The sequence below is a fragment of the Prionailurus viverrinus genome, chromosome D2, assembly GCF_022837055.1.
Source record: "Prionailurus viverrinus isolate Anna chromosome D2, UM_Priviv_1.0, whole genome shotgun sequence".
Classification (NCBI taxonomy): domain Eukaryota; kingdom Metazoa; phylum Chordata; class Mammalia; order Carnivora; family Felidae; genus Prionailurus; species Prionailurus viverrinus.
In genome coordinates this window covers 72678234-72702541 of record NC_062571.1, presented here as the reverse complement: position 1 = coordinate 72702541, position 24308 = coordinate 72678234, and the positions used below count along the sequence as shown (strand labels likewise).

Genomic DNA, 24308 nt, shown 5'->3' with positions numbered 1-24308 from the left:
ATCTTTATAAGAATCCAGTGAAGTTGACTGAGCAAGTATTATAAGTTGGAAATGAAAAATTAGATCTAGGAAAAGTTAAGCAATTTGCTTAAGGCCCAGTTGATTACCTCTGATTTTCTATAAATTATGTCTACAAATACTTGATATTTAAAAGTGTACTTGTAGCAAATTCTGAAAGATTGCTCCCATTTGGAAAGAAAGGGTGACCTGTAAAATGCACAGGCTTTGAGAAAGAAAGAGATGGAAATGTTATAGACAGCTAATAAGTTAGGACAGATAGATTTCAATAATTCCACCCAACCCCAACACTTGCGCGCACACACACAGACACACATACACACACAGCAAGTGATTTACAAATTGTATTGTTTGTAGAATTCCAACAACAGAATTAGAAACCTGAATATGCTTCAAAGAAATGAAACAAAAAAGAGTCAGATCAAAGAGAAAGACTGCCAGATACTAGTTTGTAACAAAAATCTTCAAAGAAGAATCTTTAAGATCATTTGGAAGCATCTGGAGTCTAGAAAATAAAGTGACCCAACAATCTGAGCTTACCTATATCTAAAAGATAAGTAGGGGAGCCTATGTGGCTCAGTTGGTTAAGCATCTGACTTTGGCTCAGGTCATGATCTCGTGGTTGTGAGTTCAAGCCCCCTGTGGGGGCTCTGCTCTGACACCTCAGAGCCTGGAGCCTGCTTCAGATTCTGTGTCTCCCTCTGTTTCTGCCTCTCCATCCCTCCCTCCCTCCTTCCTCCTTCTTCTTCTTCATTTTAACCATGCCATGGCATTCCATATTATGATTATACCAAAACACATTTGTCCTTTTAAAGGTCATATAGACTTTTTCTTTTTCAGATTTTTTTCCTACCACAAGTCATGTTGGTTTTGGCTCATTGTTACACACGTTTTCTTTTGCACGTTTTGAGAGTTTCTCCAGGTAGACTTCTAAAAGGAAAATTACTAAGTTTAAACAAAGACACTAATGCAATTTTACTAGGTTTTGCCAATTTACTCCCCAAAGTAGGTGCACTGACTCAAATTCACACCAGCAGTGCATTTTTTCCATTATGTATCTCTCTCAGACTTTTAAATTTTTACCAATCAGATAATGGTTTCATTTTTTTCTAGTTACTGGTGAGATGGAGCATCTTTTCTTTCACATTAATAGGTCATTTGTTTTCACTCTTCTATAAAATCACTGTTCAAGCCTTTGCCCATTTTTCTATTTGAGTTTTGTTCTGGGTTTTTTAATAAATATTTTATTTTTAAATAATCTCTATACCCAGCATGGGGCTCGAGCTTATAACCCCAAGATCAAGAGACGCATGCTCTTCCAACTGAGCCAGCTCAGGTGCCCCAAGATTTTTGTTTTTTAAATAATTTTAACAATTCTTTATTAAATGTTCTAAATATAAATCCTTTGTTGATTATATGCGCTAATATATACTCTCCTCTGGCTGTGATTCGCCTTTCCATGTAGTTTATGGAGTCTGATTTTACAAAAGTTTATATATAAACTAGGTCAAATTTACCATTTCTTCATGATTTACTCTTTTTATTCTTAACTCAAGATTTTACAGATAATCTCCAATTTTCTTCTAAAGGTTGGATGCACAGTTTCTCTTTTACCATTTTGATCTTCAATCCGTTTGGAATTTATTTTCGAATATATTCCAGGGATCTAGTTCAATTTTTCCCACATATCATATTTCCCAGATCTTTCTATGTATTAACATATACCAATCTTCCCAGAACAATTATTTTAACATTTACGCCTGACCCACTAATTTGTGACTTACCTAGTTTCTGTACTGCTGTGTTATGTTCTTATTTTGCTTGTTTTTAACCAAACATATGAATATGCAAACGATAAAGGTCAAATAATCCCACAAGGTTTATCACAAAAACTCTCATGCTCATATCTTCCCAATGTCTACTCCTGAATCACAGAGGTAAGCACTTTGAAGTCTAAATAAAAAACTAGACAATATGTTTTTATATTTATCTTCTTATTCTAAGTGGCATACTTAGTTCTTAATTTCAGATAAACTGACTTTCTTCTTAGAAAGATGAAGATTTAACTCTTATGCAGACAAATACATACATACATCCCACTCCCTCCATCTTCCTCGCATACTTACAATTTTATTTAGACCAATATTCAGGATTTATTACATAATATTCACAGATGAGCCATGCAGCATATTATAATTACATTTTATTCTTAAACAACCTTTTATTTTCCCTGCAAATTATTTTTTTTTTTGCTTAGGTTTCTATATATCTGCTGCTAATTCATCCTCAACTCTTTCCTAGATGTGTATACGTTTTTGCAATATTTCCTAATACACCAAGCTATCTAGCAGTTTCATTTACTTTTTGAAGACATCCCTACTAGAACTCCATCTTTCTTCTCCAATTCAAACTTACCTACAGGGCTGCTGCATCATCCTAGTGATTCTCTGCACATTTCCTCTCTATTAACTCTATTTCTTGAATTTGAATTTTTATCAATTTTTATGTTTTAGTCAAATTCATCAATAGGAGACATCATTCTATAGCTTCCAGAGAAAGTGTACATCTGAAATAAATTTTTGAGATGCTATAATTCTGAAAGTGATTTTATTCCACTGTAATACTTATATGATTATTTGATTGTGCTTGGAACTCTAACTTGGAAAGCATTTTCAGATATTGAAGGTATTATTCTCCTATCATCGGGCTTCTGGTTTTGCTTTTGTAACACCCTATACCACTGAGTCCCACAACTTATTAGGACTATTTCTTTTCTCTGTGTATAAGCTTTTGGGATCTTCTTTCAATCTCCACTTTTTATGATGGGTTTTGCTGTCAGTCTGTTCTGGGGCTTCATGAAATCTTTCATTCTGAAAACTCATGGACTTGGAGCCTGGATATTTTTCTTGAATTATTCATTTGATAATTTCCTTCTCATCTAAAATTTTCTGTTTTTTATTTTTGCCACCCCCAATTAATCAGACGGCAAGTTTTCTGGAATAATCATTTAAATGTTTTATCTTTTATCCTATCTTACATCTGTCCTTTGTTCATAATACTTTTGGAACACTCTCCATTTTATCTTAAAATCTGTAAATTTGTTAGACTAATTTTAATTTCAAAAGTCCATTTTTTGTTTTCTGAATGATCTATTTTTAAAAGTCACATTTTTACTTCATAAACGTAACATCTTCTGTCCATAAAGATTGAAGTTATAATCTTCCAGTATTGTATCAATTTCCTTTGATTTACTTTTTCCTATTTGTTTTATATTTTCATCAGATTCAACAGCTTTTTGCAAATGTCTAAATGATAACTCACTGCCCTTCCAAATTTAAGAGTGAAGCAAAACAAAACTGTTTGGAAGTTTTGTGCCTGGCCAAGACATATTGTTGACTGCTGGAATACTTTTTGTTTGTTTATTGACATATAACTGATATACAACACTAAGTTTACAGTGTACAACATAATGACTTGACATATGTGTATATATAGAGAGAGAGAGATAGAGTGAAATGGTTAAACAGTTAGTTTATTAAACATCTATCATCTCACATAGATACCAAAAAAAAGGTATTTTCTTTCCTTAAGAACTCTTAAGATTTACTCTCTTAACAACTTTCATATATGAAAAAGGACTTACATATATATATATATATATATATATATATATATATATATATATATATATATAAGGACTTTGCACAAGTGGGACCATTTCAGTTGAATACCTCCAAAGGTCAGTTTTTGTACATGCTTTCTCTTGGCTTGACAGACTCTTTAAGGTAAATCCTCCAATTTCCTGCCCAGAAACTATAAACCTGGCTAACAGTGTTCTGGGCCTAAGTAGAAGAAAGAAACTAGAGGTTTCATTCATAAGCATGTATATTTTCACTTAATCCCGCTGTTTGCAAAATAGTACTGACACCTTTAGCTATGGTCTGGTACTGGGATCAACATCCACAGAAAGTAATACCTTCTCTTTCAGCAGAGTAGAGGAGGAGCAGATACCCATCTGCACAAGTTGAGGAAGAGGATCTGGGGATTTAACAGCCAGTTGTATAGGTTTTTTGGGTTTGGGGGTCTTTTTTTTATGTTTATTTATTTTTGAGAGAGAGACAGAGAGTGAGCAGGGGAGGGGCAGAGAGAGAGGGAGACACAGAATCCGAAGCAGGCTCCAGGCTCTGAGTTGTCAGCACAAGCCCGAGGAGGGATCGAACCCCCCAACCTCAAGATCGTTACGAGGCGAAGTAAGATGCTCAACCAGTTGAGCCACCCAGGCACCCCATATAGGTTTTTAATCAAACTTTCTGTTTCAGGCCCACAAGCATACCCCATTTTCAAAAACACTGAAAACTACAAAAAAAAAAAAAGAAAAAAGACACAGCATATGAAAGAGAAACAACTCCAATTCCAATCCGAAAGAAACGGAAAGAGTACTGGGAGCTTGTCCAAGACTATGAAACAGTGCGATTTAACTGACCAGACCACATATCTACTGATCAAATCACATAAATGGGCAAGGTTCAAAACTCAAAAGCATGTGGCTTCCAGTTTTATCCACTGAATTTCTTCTTATTAAGGTAATACTTGCTTGCATATTTAAAAAGTGAACATCTCAATTTACTAACCATGCTAAAGATTAGGGAGTTGTCTTCTGACTGTTCTCTAAACCATATTTTTTTCATAAGAGTGTATCTTGAAAAAAAGAACCAAGAGTAAAAGATTAATTAACTTGGGTATTTCAATCTAAAGGAAGGAAGATGAAGAATTCATCAAATGCTCTTAACTAAGAATAGAAAAAATATGTAAAATTTGGGTTAATAGATTTAGATAAGACTGAGGAAAAAGGATCATCACTAGTTTAAGTAATCCAACTTAGATGTAATGAAGACCCAATAACACAACAACAAATATATATAAATAATATAAATAATATATAAATAAATATATAATAATATAAATATATTAATAATAAATATACAATAAATAGATTATATTTATTTATAATATATTTATAATATAAATAATAAATATATTATAATATAAATAAATATATATATAAATATATACATATATGGATATAAAACTGAATAAGACTGAATTCCTGCCCTCAAAGAATAACAATAGGACATGATAAGTATTAACAGACATATATAAGGAGTGCCAAGGGAGCCCCCTCCAAAGAAAAGAAAAGCACATAGTTGCTTCTAATAGTTAACTGTTTTTAAAAGTGACTATGATAACATTATATAAAATTCACTGAAGAATACATAAAACCTTTATAGTGTTTTTAAATGGGTAAAATTTCATACAATAAATGGTCAAGAGCTTTTACTTAATAAAAATAATATGCTAAATGCTTATCAACGCTATGTAATATTTAATTCTGAAAACAAATCTTAGGAGTAAATATTTTTGTCACCATGTCATAAAGAAACAGTCTGTAGATTTGGTAACTTCCTTAAAGTCATTAAATGGCAAAGTCAGTATTCAAAACCATATCTTAATTACTGCATTATACTGCCTCACTACATCATCAAAATATCCTTTTTAATATAAACATTACTTTCATTAAAGTAAAATAAAACAATAGTTTTAAAGTACACAAGTCCCTGCAGAAGAGAACCAATACAGTACAGTATTGATATTTTAATTATACATGAGAATAATTAAATCAGACTAATAATAATGAAACATAATTCTACTTGGAGAAGTTTGTTGCCTTTTAGCATATATGGTAGTAAAAGGTGAAGGCTTTATTTATTACTATCTGCAAGACATCACTTTGAATTATACCAAAAGTTATATACATTGGTGTTATTTAACAAACCCAGTACTCTTCCTTCAGGCCCATTGTAAAATTAAAGTCCCACACTTCCTAGAAGTTGGATATGATAATATGACTTGCCTTAGCCAACAAAATGCAAGTTAAAGTGACACTTTTATTTCTGGATGGAACCACTGAATTACGAATGAAAGACAAATCAGTTTCATCCTGGATCCCTAAGTGATGACAATAAGCTAATCTCTCCTGCCAACCAACACTAGCCACGTATCATGAGTGAAAAATTAACTTTCATTGGTCTTAATCTTCTGAAAGTTACAGATCTATGGCAGGCATGGATATGAGATATCTAGATCATTCAAGGAAGGAACTCTTATCTGTGTTGCTGGGACTGCTGTCAGTGAACAGTCATCAGCTGCAAGCTACTTCAGCAATTGCCTTAGCCTACCTTTGGGCCACTTCACTCAAGACCTCATCAATTCAAGGATGACCCACATGCAATTGATGATCAACGTGGGTCTTTAAAAGGTCCTGTCACTTCATCCCAACATACAACAACTACGACCAACAATTTTACTTCCAGAGATCCTTGTGTGGTTGACTAAGGTTATCTGTCTAGCATCAAAACTCAACTTTACCCTTTGTCAAATCCTGCCTTCTCCCCCTACCTCTTCCAAAGGCATTGACCTTAAGGGTTCTCTCAATGAACATCATGAATACTAAACTCTATCTCAGAGTCTGCTTCCCAGAGAACCCAAACTATGATAGTTGGTACCTGGAGTGAGGTAAGAAAAGCAGAAAATAAAATGGAGTTTATGAGCTAAATCACATACTACCAGGCTACCAATGAAAAACCCATCACCGGTGATAGGTGTAACACAAAAAGCCGTTGGCACAAGATGGCCATACCATAATTTACCATACCAGTGGTAAATAAGGAAGGTATGCCAAAGAAAAGAATACTCTAGCAAGTGTGAAGTATTAGATGTTTGAAAACAGTTAACTACTAATACACTAAAATTGCATGTCCACTGCTTAGCCCTGCTGAGCTCTAGAAAGAGATCACAAAAGGCTGGGAAAGCCAGAGGGCCTCCTTAGTACTATATACCATTTACAGAGGCTGCCAAATATAGAAGGTCTGCAAATTAAAGAAGGCTTAATTTCAAAGTCAAGGCCCTGCTAGGAAAAGAATAAGGCCCTGACTCATGGGATGGGGACATCTGAATTGACACTCCTGAGAATCTACCCAAATTTTAATTTCCTGAATCATCTGAGACTTCAAATGTGGTCCACTCTACCCTACGTTCATAGATAGTACTCAGCCTTGCTTGAACACAATGCAGGCTTCTCTCCAGCAAGAAGTGTGCTCCAGCTCAGAATCTGTTCACACCTTCCCTATTGGTCACTGAGCCAATAATATTGGCTTAGCATAATTCAGCCAAGTACATGCTGCAACTGCTATGGAAAGAAAGGGACTATGCCCCAAAGTATCTGTAAGACCTAGACAGCAAATATTGGCCGAAGTTGGGGAAATACACATACTACTAGGTAATAAGTGGAGATCGATCAAAGAGGCCAGAACCTTATATTGGATTAGGGAGAGTATACTGATTTAAAAGCACTCTCCCAAGATGCAGGATTTATGACTTAACAAGGACCCTAGGAGATGGTGTGAGCTTACCATTAAAATAACCCTTGAAAGGCAACCTACAGAATTATTATATATCTGACCATATATCTTATCATATATCTGATAAGGTGTTAACATACAAAAATATACAAAGAATTCATAGAACTCAGTAGCAAAAAGAAACCTGATTTAAAAAACGGACAGAGTAACTCAACAGATGTTTTTCCAAAGAAGACATTCAAATGGCCAACAAGTACATGAAAATGTGCCCAATATCACTGATTATCAGGGAAAAGCAAATCAGAACCGCAATAAGCTATCATGTCACACATGTTAGAATGGCTGTCACCAAAAAGACTAAAGATATCACATGTTGATAAGAACATGAAGAAAAGGAGACCCTGTGCATTGTTGGTGGGGATGTTAATTTGTACTGTCACTGTTCCTAAAACAGGAAGTTCCTCAAAATATTAAAAATAAAACTACCATATGATCCAGGAATCCACTTATGAGTATATCCAAAGAAAACACAGGATCTCAAAGAGATATCTGCACTCCCATGTTCACTGCAGCATTATTCACAGTAGCCAAGTATGGAAACAATAAAAGTATTCATGAGTGGATAAAGAAGATGTGGCATATCTATACATTTATGTATGTGTGTGTATATATATGTGTGTGTCTGTGTGTATGTGTGTGTGTGTGTATATATATATATATATATATATATATATTTGCATATGTGTATTCTATACAAAATGGAATACTATTCTGCCATAAGAAAGAAATTCTGCCCTGAAATTGTGCTAAATGAAATAAGTCAGATAAAGACAAATACTACATGGTATTTTTCTTTACATGTGGAATCTAAAAAAAAAAAAAAAAAAAGTCAAGCTCATGAAAACAGAGTTAAAAAGTGTCTGCCAAGGTGCCAAGGACTGGGGGATAGGAGAAATGAGGAGAGGTTGGTAATAGGATATAAATTTTCAGTTATAAAATGAACCAAGTATGAGGATTTGATGTATAACATGGTTACTATAGTTGATAGCACAGTATTATATAACTGAAATTTGCTGAAAGAATAAAACTTACTCTATAAAGTATGCCAAATTAAAAAAATAAAAAGAAAAGAAAAAAATCTGTGAGCTTCTGGATGCACTAATTAAACTATATAGGAGGATTGGCATTGAGGAGGGCACCTGTTGGGATAAGCACTGAGTGCTGTATGGAAACCAATTTGACAATAAATTATATACAAAAATAAATATATAAATATAATATAAATATAAATTCAGAGTTTGGGGAAAAAAACAAGAACTCATTTTTAAAAAATAAACAAAATGTGAAATTAAAAAAAAAAAAACTACCTAGGAGGAATCCTTTCAAATGTATATGTATAGCAAATCATTACAGTGTACACGTTGTATATCTTACAATTTTATTTGCCAATTATATCTCAAAAATGCTAAAGAAGAAAAAGAAGATTCCTAGAAACATGAAAAAATACAGCCCTTGCTAAGTAAAATCAAAATGCTAGAACTGCCATAGAAACGAGTAAAGGCAAGGGATAAAAAGTCCATAAATGTGGGCATTCTTAGTCCATATACTAAGTCATGCCAGAAAATCTACCAAGTCATTATATTTATGGAAAGAGACAGCAGGTATGCCATTTGCCAAAGCCATGAAGAATGGAATGGAGAAAGGGACACTAGAATCAGTAAGAATGTGCTGGCTCTCCTCCACAGGCCAAAGCTGATGGTAGGAGAAACCACAACAGAAATGAACTCACTGATGGAGACAGTAGGACAATAGAGCCCAACCGGTGACACTTAACCATCAAAATCCAATCCAAGTAGAGGGCAATATTTGTAGTAAGCAGCAAAGTTGGGAGTGTCAGTCAAGACTCACTAATTGAAAATTAGGAAGATATTTAATAGAATGCAGCATCCCTAGAAGCAAAATAGGCAGCCAGACAGTCGGACACTACTACCTAACTTATATCAACAGAAGAAATCAAGGATGGATGATCAGGAGGCTCATGGTAGATGCTGCAATAAAATGTCACAACTTATTGCTAAGTTTCTAGAGTTGAGCTATTTTTGAAGTCCAGATTTGATATATTTAAAATCCTGGTACCTAAAAGGAACAACCCTATGATACCACAGCAAGTGTTCATGGTAATAATTCCCCTATTTCTTCATCAAAGGCACCCATGGTCATTTCTTTGAGTAAACTTAACCTAGGGGAAAAGGCAACACAAACATTTCAAGTACTTTAGGACACAGGTCTGAGTTAGCACTGACACCCATAGATATAAAGTGTCATCAGGGCCTCTCTTTATAATAGGGATATATGGCAATGAGATAATTAATGATATCCTGGCCAAGGTCCTGTTCAAAATGAGTCACTACATCTGCAGACCTATGCAGTGGTCATGCCCTGCATGTTTTTGGCGAATGGCACAACAGTGACATTGGGTCCTTGATTATCACAGTGGAAAAGATCAAGTGGAAACTTCTGAAACAACTACCCCCTGGATAATATATCTTAAACTAATGTTACATTCCAGGGAGTGTGGGTGGCAGGAATTAGTATTACCCTAAAGAATCTAAAGAATGCAGGGATAATGGACCCCATCAAATCTCCATTCAAATCACCAGTCTAAGCTCCACAAACTAAACAAAGCCTGGGAGATGACAAGAGCCTACTAGTAAGTAGTAGCCCAAATTGCAGGCACTATGCAAAATGCGTCTCTTTGCAAAATGGCCATTTTTAGCAAATGTGTTCTTTGCTAACACTATCAAAAAAAGGATTAAAAACAGTTTGCCTTTATATGGAATAGAAAATAGTATACATTCACAATTACCTCAGGATCAGCCTCCCTCCTTTTGTCATAACACGGTCAGAATACATTTGGTCCTATTGGACATCTTGCAGAACGTTACATTGTTCCACTACCTTAATGACATTATTCTAACTGTGCCAGATGAGTAGGAATGACTAAGACAATGGAGGCCTTGTTAAGACATATATGCTTCAAGGGGTGGGAGATAAAATCTATAAAGATTCAGATTTCATACTAGTAAAATATTTAGGGATCCAGTGGTCAAGAACATTCTAAGACAGCTCATCTGAACTGAAAGACCAATTACTACATCTTGCAACTCCTGAGAAAGGCAGAAAACAAACCACCTGGTAGGTCTCTTTGGATTCTGAAGGTAGCGTATTTCAGTCCTGGAAATACTACTCCAACCCACATACTGAACAACATGAAAGGCTGCCAGCTGTGAGTACATGGTAGGGTAGGGAACAGCTCTGCTATAGGTTCACCTACACAGGTACACAGCCCTGAAGTTAAGGTTGCATGACCCAATACAATTATGGCTATTGGTGGTGGCACTGTTGGAAAAAGTAGCACATGAAAATACAGAAAGTTCCAGTGAGCAAATCCCAATGCAGACCCCATACACATGTCAAAGGCCATGCCATCCATGGTGGAAAAGTTTATACTCTTATTTCTGCCACATTATTTGGCCCTGGTAGAGATGGAGTTGGTGACATGGGTTATCAAGTGACCATGTGTTCAGAGTTTCATATCATGAGCTGGCTCTTTTACCAAGAATAGTAAGAACATAAAAATGGAAGTGGCACCCAAGATCAAGCATGAGCAAAATCACGATGCACAAACAATGTGCATGAACCGGTAGCTCAGACCCCATTTTACCTACAAGTGTTACACCAACACCTGTTAACTTACAACCGTGGTCATATGAAGAATCCTCTATGCCCAGATACCAAGAGGAGAAAAATGCAAATATTTCAGCCTGATATGTGAGCACAAGTCAAAAGTAGACATCACATAGACAGCCTCACTTCGGAGTGGCCTTGAAAAACAGTGAAAAAGGAAAAAACCTCCCAAGTGGGCAGGCCTTTGAGGCAGTGTGTTCATCCACACCGTATCCAAAGAGAAATGGCCCAAAAGCAGTAAACAGTGGCCTAGCTGACAGGTCAGCAGCCCAGAAAAATATCAAAAGATCAGAAAGAAGGAGGGTCTGGAGTGAACATGAGCATGGATATATTTGAATGAACACAAAATGTAAAGAACTCTGTGACATAAATTAAAGGCATCAGAGAGCATCTAACATGGAAGAGACAATAAACAATAGACAAACAACTAATACAGCTAACATCAGTTAGTCTCCGTTACAGAACACCTCAGTGCTAGCATACTAGCATGAATACACTAGCCATGGTAGAGAGATGGAGGTCATGGAGAAAGACAATTGCCTGGGCTCCTCTAAACAAAGCTGATCTTGCAGACGTTACTGGCAAATATCCATCCTGACAGCAAGATATCAACCCTGGGCTCTAGATAAAACCATTCCCCAAGAACACCAACTATATATATACTTGGCAACAAGTTGACTACATTGGGACCCTTCCACCCTAGTTGAACCAACAATTCATTATGCAAGAAGAGATAAATATTCTGAGTATCAGTTTGCTTTCCCAACCACATGGTCTTAACCTGAAAATTATGAAGTGTTTCATCAAGCAGCATGGGATCCTATGTTATCAGGAGACACACTACAGCAAACAAAGTACAGGAATGAGGTCATAACCATGTGATACATGGTCATACAACACAGTGTGATGGGTTTTTGGATAGGCACAATTGAAGCACCAGGATGCAGGATAAACCTTGGAATTAAGCAACTTTAAATGGTCCTCTGTCCTCAGTTAGGAAGAATACACAATTCCAGGAACCCAAAGAGTGAAAGCCACTCCTAGTGGCCTCACTTTCACTGATACAGTTGAGTAGCTTGTGCTTCTTATTCTGGAAATCTGGACTCTGCAGGATTAGAGATTTTATTCCCCAAAGGAGAAATACTCTGGCAGGGGCCACAGCAATATCCCATTGAACTACAAGCTATAGTGCCACTTTGGTATCTCAAGGTCCTTGTGTCAAGGGACCAGAAAGCAGGCAAAAAAGGAGTCATCATATTGGCAAGGATAATTGGCTTTGATTGTCAAAGGGAAGTAGGACCGAGGTTACAAAATGAGGGCAGGGGAATAGGTTTCATACACAGGTGATCCACTTAGGTGTTTTGTGGTATCCTCTCACCAAGGGTGATGGTAAATGGGCAAGTTCAATACCCACAGTAGAAGATATATGATGATCAAGGACTCAAATACCCAAGGGTAAGGGTCCGGGTCAAGACACAGAGATCAGAAGAGATTCCAACTGAGGAGAAGGGATATTTAGAAAGAATACTGGAGGGGGACATGACGAGTATCAATTGCAGCCCTGAGACCAGCTGCAGAAGCCAAAGCAATAATCTAAGTTTCCCTGTTAAGAATGGGTCACTGAAATGGTAGAGGAGCTCAAGGAATGAAATATATATTGGCAAATATATTTGAAAGTAAACTGAGTAGCTCAAAGAATGAACTGTGATGAAAAGTCCTAACAAAGGACAACTCTGATGGACATTTCAACTCCAGAGTTCCCCTGGGATTGGATGTGGCCTTCCCTTAAAGTGTGCTTGACTTTTCCTTCTGTCTAATCCTGCTTCAGCCTCCTCCTTTTCATAGCTGTTCATCCCAATGACCTAATAAGCACCCTGAACGCTAAATTCAGTCTCCAAATGTGCTTTCCAGAGAACCCAAACTGACAGGACTGTTTGTTGCCACAGTATAACCTAACCTATACTGACTGATACAATACAATAAATGTGAGGTTTCCTCTGCCGTTTCTTAAAATTGCTGGCAAGTCGTTTTAATTCATAAAACCATGTAGGAATAACCGAATTTAACTTTCAAGCTTATGAAAAGCTTGTTGAGGTAAGCAACTTTCGCACTTATAGACATTTTCATGTTTGCTGATGTTTGCCCAACACGCCAGGACTTGTCAAGAGAATGAGAAAAGAAACAGATAGAAGCAGTTGTTACAAACAGACTCTCTACTTATCCCTTCCAGCTTCCTCAATAACTACAAAACAGAATGTTCAGCTGTATGAATTCTGTTGCCGATTTTTCACATTCTTGATCAGGATTCACAATAAAACACATATTGGTTTTCTTGTAAGATGTAGAAGTTCTCAAATGCCTTAAAGCTCAATGTTTAATTAATATAATTTGTTTACACGTACTCTATTCCCATTCTTACACTGTAAAGTCTGTTATATTATTAATCTGACTACAATCTATAACTGTTATGTCTTACCAAGACACTATATTTCCAGAGCACTCAGGTCATTATCACTTTATAAACAGTTCAAGTCTACACAAATGAAAGGAAAACCCACATGGCTACTGACATCATGAAAACTGACAGAAATACTATTCCATGCCAACAGAGAAGCCATACAGGACTAACAACCAAAGTAAAATATACTCTCTAGAATATAGATATAAAAAAACTTATACTGCAAGGTACTAAATATTTATTTACAAACTATACCCTCAATACACAGAAGATCAAGAAATTAGAGTTATCAGTCTCTCAAACCCGCATTTCAGCAGTCAGAACACTGTACTACTGGAATTATCTACCTATGAGAGGCCACATACTTACATTAAAAACTTATGCTGAAATTCAGAGACTGGTTTATTTTATCAATGATGCATAATATATTACAGGTGGAAAATGAATATTCATTAGCTAATTTTCCTATATATATTCATGCTTTTCATGAAAATATGTATCTGTAATACTTTAAGAACACATCTTAAAGATCCTTTTAATAATCCACTTGAAATGCCAGTTGAAAAGTCAGTATTCATATTACTAAAAAGAACACACAGATTGTGTATACAAGACTCAAAACTAGATGGATACGCGGTAAAACTTCTATTAATGGTTTGTATACTTTTATAATAGAAAATATTGTAGAAAAATTATAATAGAAAATATTGCCAAAAATGTTTTCCCACCTGCCCCTTAAACGATGGTGCTTCACTGGGTTTTTCCCCCATTAGGTCAAAACTCCTCTTAATGTTGTAAAAGGTGCACACTTTTTCTAGGTTATCTAATTCATACCCACAGTTTCACTCAGGATTTCGGCCCCTGACATTCACTCAATAACCATGTATTTAGTTTCTTATTCTCTGTCAGGAAAAGTGCGTATCACTATTTGACTCTCAATCTTAATTGAAATGATTTTATGGTTTTAATATACATTGATATTTCCTGTTGGCTTCCATAAATAGTCTTGATGTAATAAATGATATTTATAGATTCCTTGATAATGAATCATACATGAATTCCTAGAATAACTACTACTTGGTCATAATTTAATACACTTTTGAAACACTGTTGAGTTCTATTTGCTAACAATTTCTTTTAAATTTTGATTCTATATTCATGACTGCTTTCCCCTGCCTTTCTTCCCCTGGGATTTTGTTAAGGCATTTGAAAACTTCTGTTCAACTTTATATTTATTACAAGAATCTTTATTCAGCAATTTTTGCATTTAAAACAATCTCTCAGAATGCTAGTAGATCTGGTAAGAGAAATGGAGATTTATTGTTCATTATTCCTTTCTTTCTCCTTGATTTTCTATCCAGAGGTCGCTACTTTCTGATTACTTTGTTGGAGAGGGGAGGCACAATAAAATTCAAATAGACTTTACAAATCTGATTAGCTCTAAATCTCCTAATAAAACTAATTCTGAGTGTCTTGCTACATTAACAAATATTATATGCCTTTTTCCCAATTAAAGATCATTCAAATTTTTTTCTTGTTAAATCAGGGAAAAAGTCAGAATCAAATTATAGGGTAGATTCAAAAGAAATCTGAGCTTAGGCTTGGGTTCAAATTCTGAATATACAATCTTATGACCTATGTGAGTTTGGGTTTAAACATGCTAAATTAGTTTCTTCTCTATCAATGAACACAGTAATAGATACTACACAGATGTTATTAGGTGTTATCAGCATTATATTATAAAGCATTTGTTAAGTGCCAAGCACCATAGGAAACATTTGACAAATATTCTCCCTATTCTCAAAATGAAGTCACTTCTTCCTTTACTTACTGGACTCTTTCTTAAAAAGAACAAGCTACTATTTCCTCTATGTAATAGTAAATTATACAAAGAAAAAGAACCCCTTGAGCAAAAAATACAGTAAAGTTAAATACAGTAGTTGGCTAAATTCAGTGAAAAAAATGTGTGAATAATTCTAAGAGGTTTTCTGATGGACAAAGAGAGTTCTTTCAGGTGGCCAGGCAAAGCATGCTGCTTTCACCAAGAAGAGCCCTAAGAACTTAACAAATGCCATAGAGAGATGTTGATTAACAAAGATATGAATAAAATAACTTCCAGAAAATGAAAATAGCTTTAAACATAAAGAGCAAGCAAGTTGGAATTTTTATCGTTTTGCTGAAGTGTTCAAAAAATTAAATAATTAGAGGGGCGCCTGGGTGGCTCAGTCGGTTAAGCGTCCGACTTCAGCTCAGGTCATGATCTCACGGTTGGTGAGTTCGAGCCCTGTGTCGGGCTCTGTGCTGACAGCTCAGAGCCTGGAGCCTGTTTCAGATTCTGTGTCTCCCTCTCTCTCTGCTCCTACCCCACTCACGCTCTGTCTCTCAAAGATGAATAAATGTTTAAAAAAAATTTTTAATAGATGTTTTAATTTAAGTATGATTTTTAATGAAATTATAGGTCTTATAAAATTATACCCATTGTACACTCACATACACACGCACACACACTCTACAGGGGTGTACAAAAATATGCATGCTATGCTGTGTAAACTAGTCAAGTGATTTTTAAGTGTACAGTGAATTATAACTTTAGTGTGCTTTAACTATGTGGTTAACTATATACATTTTCACACATTACCAATTAAAATATTACTTCTGCAAATATGAAATTACTTTTCAGTTTTGTTTACTGAGTTTGTTTTTAAATAATTATGTACAAAGAAATTAACATCATAAGTGAAACTGCCACGCTCAAAAAAATTATTTTTAAAACTCTTATTATTGGAGCACCTGGCTGGCTCACTCAGTAGAGCACATGACTCCTGATCTCAGGGTTGTGAGTTCAAGCCACACACTGGATGTAGAGCTTACTTAAAAAAAAATAAATAAAATTTTGAAAACTCTCATTATTTTAATCTGATTTAAAGTTTCAGCTTCAGTTTCAGTATATCTGCTTTCTGCAAGATATATTTCTAATAGAAATCCTACTCCCTCTCCTATTCTGAAGTAATCTAACCTAGGAAATCACATTCTATGTTTCTACTCTCTTTTTGAGAAAAAAATATGATCAGTGTATCTCTGAGTTGTCCTTCATCTTGTTTCAGAATTCTATACATTTTCTTAACCGCTGGGTAAATTTTCTTATTGAAGAATAACAACTACCATTTGTAATTAAAAGCATCACAATTATATGTTAGGCCTACCAAAAATTCTTGTAATAGCTATTCATATGATGATTCTGAAATATTATCTCAAAATCCAGTTCGATTTCAAGGTATGTTTCAATTCATGACAATCTCCCACTTACAAGTGTTGAAATCCCCAGTCAAACCACCTACTGACACTTTACAGATGTGAAAAACAAACTAACAAACAGCCTGATGCCTTTTTCCTACTGACCCTAGAAGACTTAACTAGTAGGATAATGTGGACTTTGTACAGCCAAAGAGTTTCAAAGTATTAATGTCTAGTAACATGAGATCAACGTGAGGCATGTTTTTCTATTACATCTTTAGCAGAAGGTTATCTTTACCACAAAGATCATTTTTATCTTGAATAAGGTGTCATGGTGGCTTTCTGAAAACAATAATAATACCACTAACAATAATAAAAAAAAAAAAACCAAAGTTATCTGACTTCAAGCTACATTTACAGACTAGAACATTAGGTAATATTATCATTCTACATGTTATAATTAATTCAGTCCCATTCATCAGCCCTGGGTCTATTCCCAGTTGCACTTGGGTTACTTATTTTTAAAATATAGATGCCCAGTGCCTGATCTAAGAGAGCCTGATTATAGAGATCTAGGGTTTTTTTTTTTTTCCCTACAGCCTTCAAAGGGGATGCCAAGGTACAGCCATCTTAAAAAGTTAGTGTCATGTGCCTTCCATATCTATCGTCTATCATATAACGAGAACTGTAAAGGCAAGGTTATATCCTCAAAGATGAACAATATTCACTTTATAAAAATTATTATGGCAGTAAGATTGAAATAGTACTTTTTGGAGCAATGAAAAATTAAATGGCACAAATATTCCTATTTATTTAAACATCACAAAATACAAAGCAATCAATTAGCTCCTCAAGGCATTCCAGGTAAATATGACATAAAAGTCCAAGGGTAATATGCTAAAGAGAAAACTTAGAAACATGACTTTTTTTCAAAACACATCTATTTTCCAGCTGGTTCATTACACAATGGTTGTATTTTATTTCCACAAAAAAATATACTCTATAAGGAAAAACAATTGTTCTGGAATACATTTTCTGAAATATAAAAAAAATATTTTTTCCAGGAAAATATTTCAGGCTTTGATGCCACAAACCCAAGAGAATAATAACAGATTTGTGGGGAGAACTTTACTGGGAACTGCACAAAAATAATCAAATGAGATAAAACAAAATACTTTTGTCCTGTGTTGAATTATATGGTTGCTTTACATTTTTGTTGTTAATGTTGTTAATGCTTTGTTAATTGTTACTGTTATGTTAAAATATAATACTGTTTAAAATGTTGTTCTTCCTTCCATTTGAACAATTTGCTTGAAAAATGAAACTGATATCTGCTTCTATCATTCTACAGCATTAAGAAATATTATTAAACATAGGTGTCTGATAATTTGTTGCCAAAATTAAGAGCATACAGGGGCGCCTGGGTGGCGCAGTCGGTTAAGCGTCCGACTTCAGCCAGGTCACGATCTCGCGGTCCGGGAGTTCGAGCCCCGCGTCGGGCTCTGGGCTGATGGCTCAGAGCCTGGAGCCTGTTTCCGATTCTGTGTCTCCCTCTCTCTCTGCCCCTCCCCCGTTCATGCTCTGTCTCTCTCTGTCCCAAAAATAAATAAACGTTGAAAAAAAAAATTTTTTTTTAAAAATAAAAAATAAAAAAATAAAAAGAGCATACAATGGACCAAAGGAAAAAAAAAAAAAAAAACAGCATCATGTGGTAGTCAAGCGGTAAAACGACAGCAAGTTACAAAAGCTATAAGTACCACTTGCTGCCTGCATGGCTTTGGGTAAATTCCCTTTTCTCTCATCTTCTTAATATTCTGGAAACCAACATATTAACATCTTGTTACAAAGTTACTACAGAGGTTAAGATGTTGTGTGCAAAGCCCTTAGCATAGTATCTAATTCTTAGAAACACTTAACAAATAATTAGAATAATGATAATCTGATCTCTCTCTCTCTCCCCCTCTCTCCTTTTGTCTCTCCCGCCTCTCTGAAACTAACACCTCTAATGTTTTTCACCTAGGTAAGCTGTTTTGATACATAAAATCTAAAATATAATAATCCTGAACAATATGGAAGAAATAAAAATAATCTAAAATATAATAATCCTGAACAATATGGAAGAAATAAAAATAATTTCTCAATACGTCAGCTACAAAATAGCTCAACATTAATTTCTTCATTAAAGTAGAGACATTAGGTGGAAATTCCCTAAAGAATCTTCTTGAAAGTTTCAAAATGTCAATTCATAGATTTTAACAATAACAACAAAACTCTACACTTTTCTAGGATTCTTATTCGTAAAAGGGAAACAAACCATCTACTTCCAAGGAAATAAGCTTGCTGTCTCATCACCACAGCCGAAACAATATGTGGACGGTCCCAGCCTGGCAATGACAGATCATAATAAGGAGCCTAGATTCACTACGTCATTTAATCCATTTTTCGGGATCTCAGCACTGATTTACAAGCCTTCTAAGAGCCAAGACGATCCAATTTTGATCATAAATCATCACTTCAAATTATTAGTCCAAAAAGGTAAATATTTAATTATTTAGAATCTAAAAATCCTAAAGGCAGTGGATTCTTTTTAATAATTAATCACAGAAAGATACACACATAGTTTAGAGTTAAAAAGCATGTTTATTTTTATCAGTAGGAATATCCTTCCAAATGCATAGTATAAAATCAAATCTCATATTAATAGGTATAATTTCTTTATATGCCACCACTTGAAATAATTTTTCAAAGTAGACTATGTGTCTTTATGATCTTCAAGAGCAAAAGAAACCTCTTAAATCTATAAAATGTGTTATTCTTTGGTCTCTCAATTCATCAGAATGTTTCTTAATAGCTTAAAATTGGTTTATTACATTACACCACCAATTAAAGGAGCTCTGAACTACTGCTAAACATATTTTAAATATCAACTAGGCTTTATCTATAAAATGATACATAGAGAAGAAATGTTTTCACTATAATAGTCTACTGGGTAGCTAAATTTAGTATTTCAAAAAATACATTCATTTAATATTTAGAAATTGATAGGACTACAGATAGCATAATTAAAATCAAGTGAACTGTAAAAATGCACTGTATTTCTGGTTCTCTGGAAAAGATTCTTATTTAGATACGTTACTTTCATTCCTAGGTATGTTCTGGGTTTCCATCTTGTCCCCAGATCTTACTTCTTTAGCTCTATTGTGTCTATACTTCTATCATCTTCCTACACCAAGTAACTATATCTGGTGTGTTTGATTTAAATGCATCTTTGCTCATACCCACTAACTCTAAAATGCTTGCATTCCTACTATTTGTAATTTATATAACTTGATAGTGCTCCATTATCTACCTATTATCAAACCTAATATGGCAACAATCAAACTCAACAGACTGATAAATTGCTCACATAGGGATACATTACACAAAAGCCTTCAAAAAGGACATTCAAACCTAGAATGTCTGTTCTCCTGGAATTTATCTCTGAATTTATCTCTAAAATGACATATACACATGCTGTTGATTAATATTATTTGAGAATCTCTACATGACAAATTGCTGATATTTCCTACTATGTACAATCCTAACAGATACATACCTATGTCATATGCCAGGAAATCGGCAGAAAAACATTTTGCACCGTTACTCAAGGAAGTGTCATTATGGGTATTTCCTCCAAAAATAAGCATAGCTCCATTGATAAGAACAGCTGAATGAAGATATCTGGCAAACCCACTTTCTTTCAAAATAGTCCTACAGGATAAAATTTAAAAATGTATTACACAGGATAAAAAGACCTCCCTGATTATATATATTATATAAAGGGTCTAACTTGCATATAGAATTTTCCTTAGAATTGTGAAAATAACATGCTTTATTTTTTAATAACTCATAAATGGCCTCTAAATTTCAATATTTTTGAAGTATTTTGAGATGCACAGTATCTTAAAATGCTTTGAGGAAACAACAAGATTAAACATAATTGTTCATGATTTTATAATAATGTATATTATGAACTTTTACTTCATTTATAAAAGTAGGAAACAAGTGTCTTTAAAACTAGAGGACCAAAGTACCACCAATTTTAAATACCAAAGTAAATAGAATGTTGAATATAGTAAATTTACTCTCAATTGTATTCATTTAAAACTAGTAATTCATATGGATCTCATAATATATTATCTAAGTTCTTAAATATAACATGCATAAAAGTGCACATAAGTCTAAAATTCAATGAATTTTCACAAGATGAACACAACTAAGTAAACACTACTGAGATATATTTTTAAAAGAATATTACCACTATTCTGATTCTTTTGTGGCTCCACACAAATTTTAGGATTGTCTGTTATATTTGTATTTTTTTCTTTGTACTTTATAAAGTAAAATCATATACCTAGTACTCATTTGTGTGTACATTCCTTTGCTCAAGATTGTTTTTGAGATATATCCATATTGTTGTGTAAAATCACGTGTATTTTTAGAAACATTAAATTAATATAAATGTTCAAGGAAAAATTAACTAAGAGAAAGTACTATAAACATATGCTCACAATTACATTTCACTTTAATGTATCACTGTATAATAAAGCTGCATGACATATGAGTCAATACTTTGTAAGTTTTCTAAAATAAAAAGCACTAGTACTAAAAAAGAATCAGAATGTAAACCTAGTACATATAGTATAGTAAGTAAGGTATAAATACTATATATATCTCAAAAACCTATAGCAATTAATGGCTAAAGAATATGGAGCTGACTTCCAGAATGGCAACATGAGAAGTTCCACAAACTGTATCGGAAAAGAACTATAATTGGCAAAAGTTACAAAAACGACATTTAAGTTCTCAGAAAAATTTAGCAAAAAGCAAAACAAAATTTTTTTTAGTTTATTTATTAAGCAATCTGTATACCCAACATGGCGCTTGAACTCACAACCCTGAGATCGAGCTGCATGCTCTTCCATTGGGTGAGCCAGGCACCCTACAGCCAATAAATATTTACTCAATTTCAGTATCTACTAAATTTCAGTAAGAACGGCAGCAGTCCATGATATTTGACCCGTTATCTGCTGTCATCCTTCCCTGTGTCTGCACCCTCCCTCTGCAGTTCAACGATAAATAAGTTGAACCCCAGGTGGGTAAAGATAATAACAGAGAGAGCTCCTTCTCCGGGCCATGGATATCTAACCAGGAACAGCAGGCAGACAATACTGCTCATGGCCCCCAGCTCTGGTGGTAGAAACTCCATTTAAGGAGAAAGCAGGAGAGGTCTGAATGCTCATCCTCTTCCTAGCCCTCATTCGTTAGTGCAAGCTATACATCAGGCCTAGGAGGCTAAGAGGGCCAGTAACTCTTTACCCCACATCAGTCACAGGGCAGAAGTTACATGAAAGCTGAGAAGAGCAAAGGCCACCATCCCCATCCAGTGCCCTGCACATAACACAGTGTTATCACTCCAGAAAGGACAAGCCACTGACCCACCTACAATTCGAAAGTACTGGCACTGAGTCTCACCCTGCCCCACACCAGGGAGAGGCAGACTAAGAAAAAGAGTGCCACAGCTCTCCCAAGGGAACTGAGTTTATTTATAACAAAAGGGGGGAAACTCCGAGCCTAAAGGGCACTCAAAAAAACAGTGGAGGTTTTGGTCGTAAGCAACTGAGACAGCCAAACGTAGAAGAGACAGAAGTTCACCAGAGAGAAGCAGGGAAAAAGACAGCTAAGAAGAGCCCTACTAGGGTCAGAATCCCTAAGACTGGCCTCATAAAGACTGCCCCTGAAAAGGGATGGACACTGGATTCAAACAGACTATGAAGCAATTAATGCCCCAGAGCATTGTTGAGAATACTACAGCAATCAGTCAACAGTTAGTGGTGACTAGCAGGTGGGTGTAATACACTCAGCTCACCAGAGAGGTCAGAAGGAAAAGTCCAAGAGAACCCTGCTAAAACTACCATCACCCAGGGGTGATTTGGGGCACCCCAGGCTGCCTCCTGGGAGGAGCAGCATCAGAGGATCCACTGGAGGAAGAAAAAGACTTCACTGAAACAGTTCAGCAAAGTCACTAAACAAACAACAGTTCCAGAAAAGGAGAAAAATCAGGACCCAGAGTTGCTATGTTATGTAAAATGTTCAGCTTTCAGGAGAAATTATAACATGTGATGAAATAAGAAAAAGTAACCTATACACACAGAAAAATCAGGCAACAGAATTGCTTTTGAGGCCCCAGAAGTCTGATGAAGCAAAAAGTCTTCAAAGCAGCTATTACAAGTATGTTCAGTCTTAAAGACATCAAGATTTAAAGAAGTAAGGGAAAACATGGCAATGCCTTATCAAATATAAAACAACAAAGATACAGAAATCACCAAAAAGTTAAAAAGTGTAAAAATTAAAATTTTTAAATTTATGGGAGAGGTAAATAGTAAATTTCAGCAAGCAGAAGAAAAACAAAATCACTGAGGTAGAAAGCAGGAAAAAGAGATTCAGCAATCTGAAGAACAGAGATGAAAATGAAGGGCCTGTAAGAAATGTGGAGTGCCATTAATGGCCACAGCATGCATTTACTGAGAACACTAATGCAGAGGAGAGAGTGGTAAAATTTTTTGAGAAATAATGTCTGACAACTTCCTAAATTTGATGAAAAACACTAACATACACATCCAAAACACTCAATGAAATCCAAATAGGAAAAAAACACAGAAAGAACCACACTCAGACATAAAACAGTAAAAATGTTGAAGACCACAAAGAAAGAAAAAATCATAAAAGCAGCAAGAGGAAGATGATGCTTTTGCACACAAGAGAAACCCAACAGGACATACAGCCAACCTGGGATTGGAAACGATAACCTATGCAAACATATGCAGTGTGCTGAATGAAAAAAAATGTGAAAAAACAGGACCTATGTAGTATGATGGAATAAGAGTTTTCTGACCTCATCCTCCCACAAAAACAGATTTTTATCAGCTCATGTAGAGACAAGAGCACCTTTGTGGGAGCCCAGAAGTCCAGAGAGAAGTCTCAGGACCACTTAGAGCAAAACTTCCAAGAACAGGAGGACGAAAGAGAGTAAGAACAGTTTCACATTACCACATCACACACCACCCCCCCCACCTCAAGGCAAAAACATCACTCCCAAGAGAAACCCCTTCAACTTACAATTACTCCCCACAGGGGCAATGACAGCATAGTATGTGTCTAGCTGCCACAGCCAAGTGGGATTATGCCCAACAAGACCACTTCTTTCTCACCCCATCCAGAACTATGAGAGGACTGGCAGAGGAAGAAAAAGGGCACTCAGTGACCAGGGCACAAAACTCAGCAAAGAGCTAAGGTTTCTACTAATCACCTCATGAACTCTACCAAGAGGCCCATCCATGAACTCCTTATGATACATCACCTGCAAACATACCTCAAATAGCACAGACATGTCC

The 24308-nt window shown here is 35.3% G+C and overlaps 1 protein-coding gene across 3 annotated transcripts in view; it reads right to left on the bottom strand.

Annotated features, from left to right (window-relative positions):
* ATRNL1 (attractin like 1) overlaps positions 1 to 24308 on the bottom strand; it is a 778070-nt gene that overhangs the window by 623415 nt on the left and 130347 nt on the right. For all 3 annotated transcript variants that reach the window (XR_007145488.1, XR_007145489.1, XM_047826276.1), the window contains exon 10: positions 20471 to 20625. Coding sequence is in view for 1 of the 3 variants with exons in the window: in XM_047826276.1 (XP_047682232.1) it covers positions 20471 to 20625 (155 nt within the window). In the remaining 2 variants the exon portion in view is untranslated. The remainder of the gene's footprint in view (positions 1 to 20470; positions 20626 to 24308) is intronic.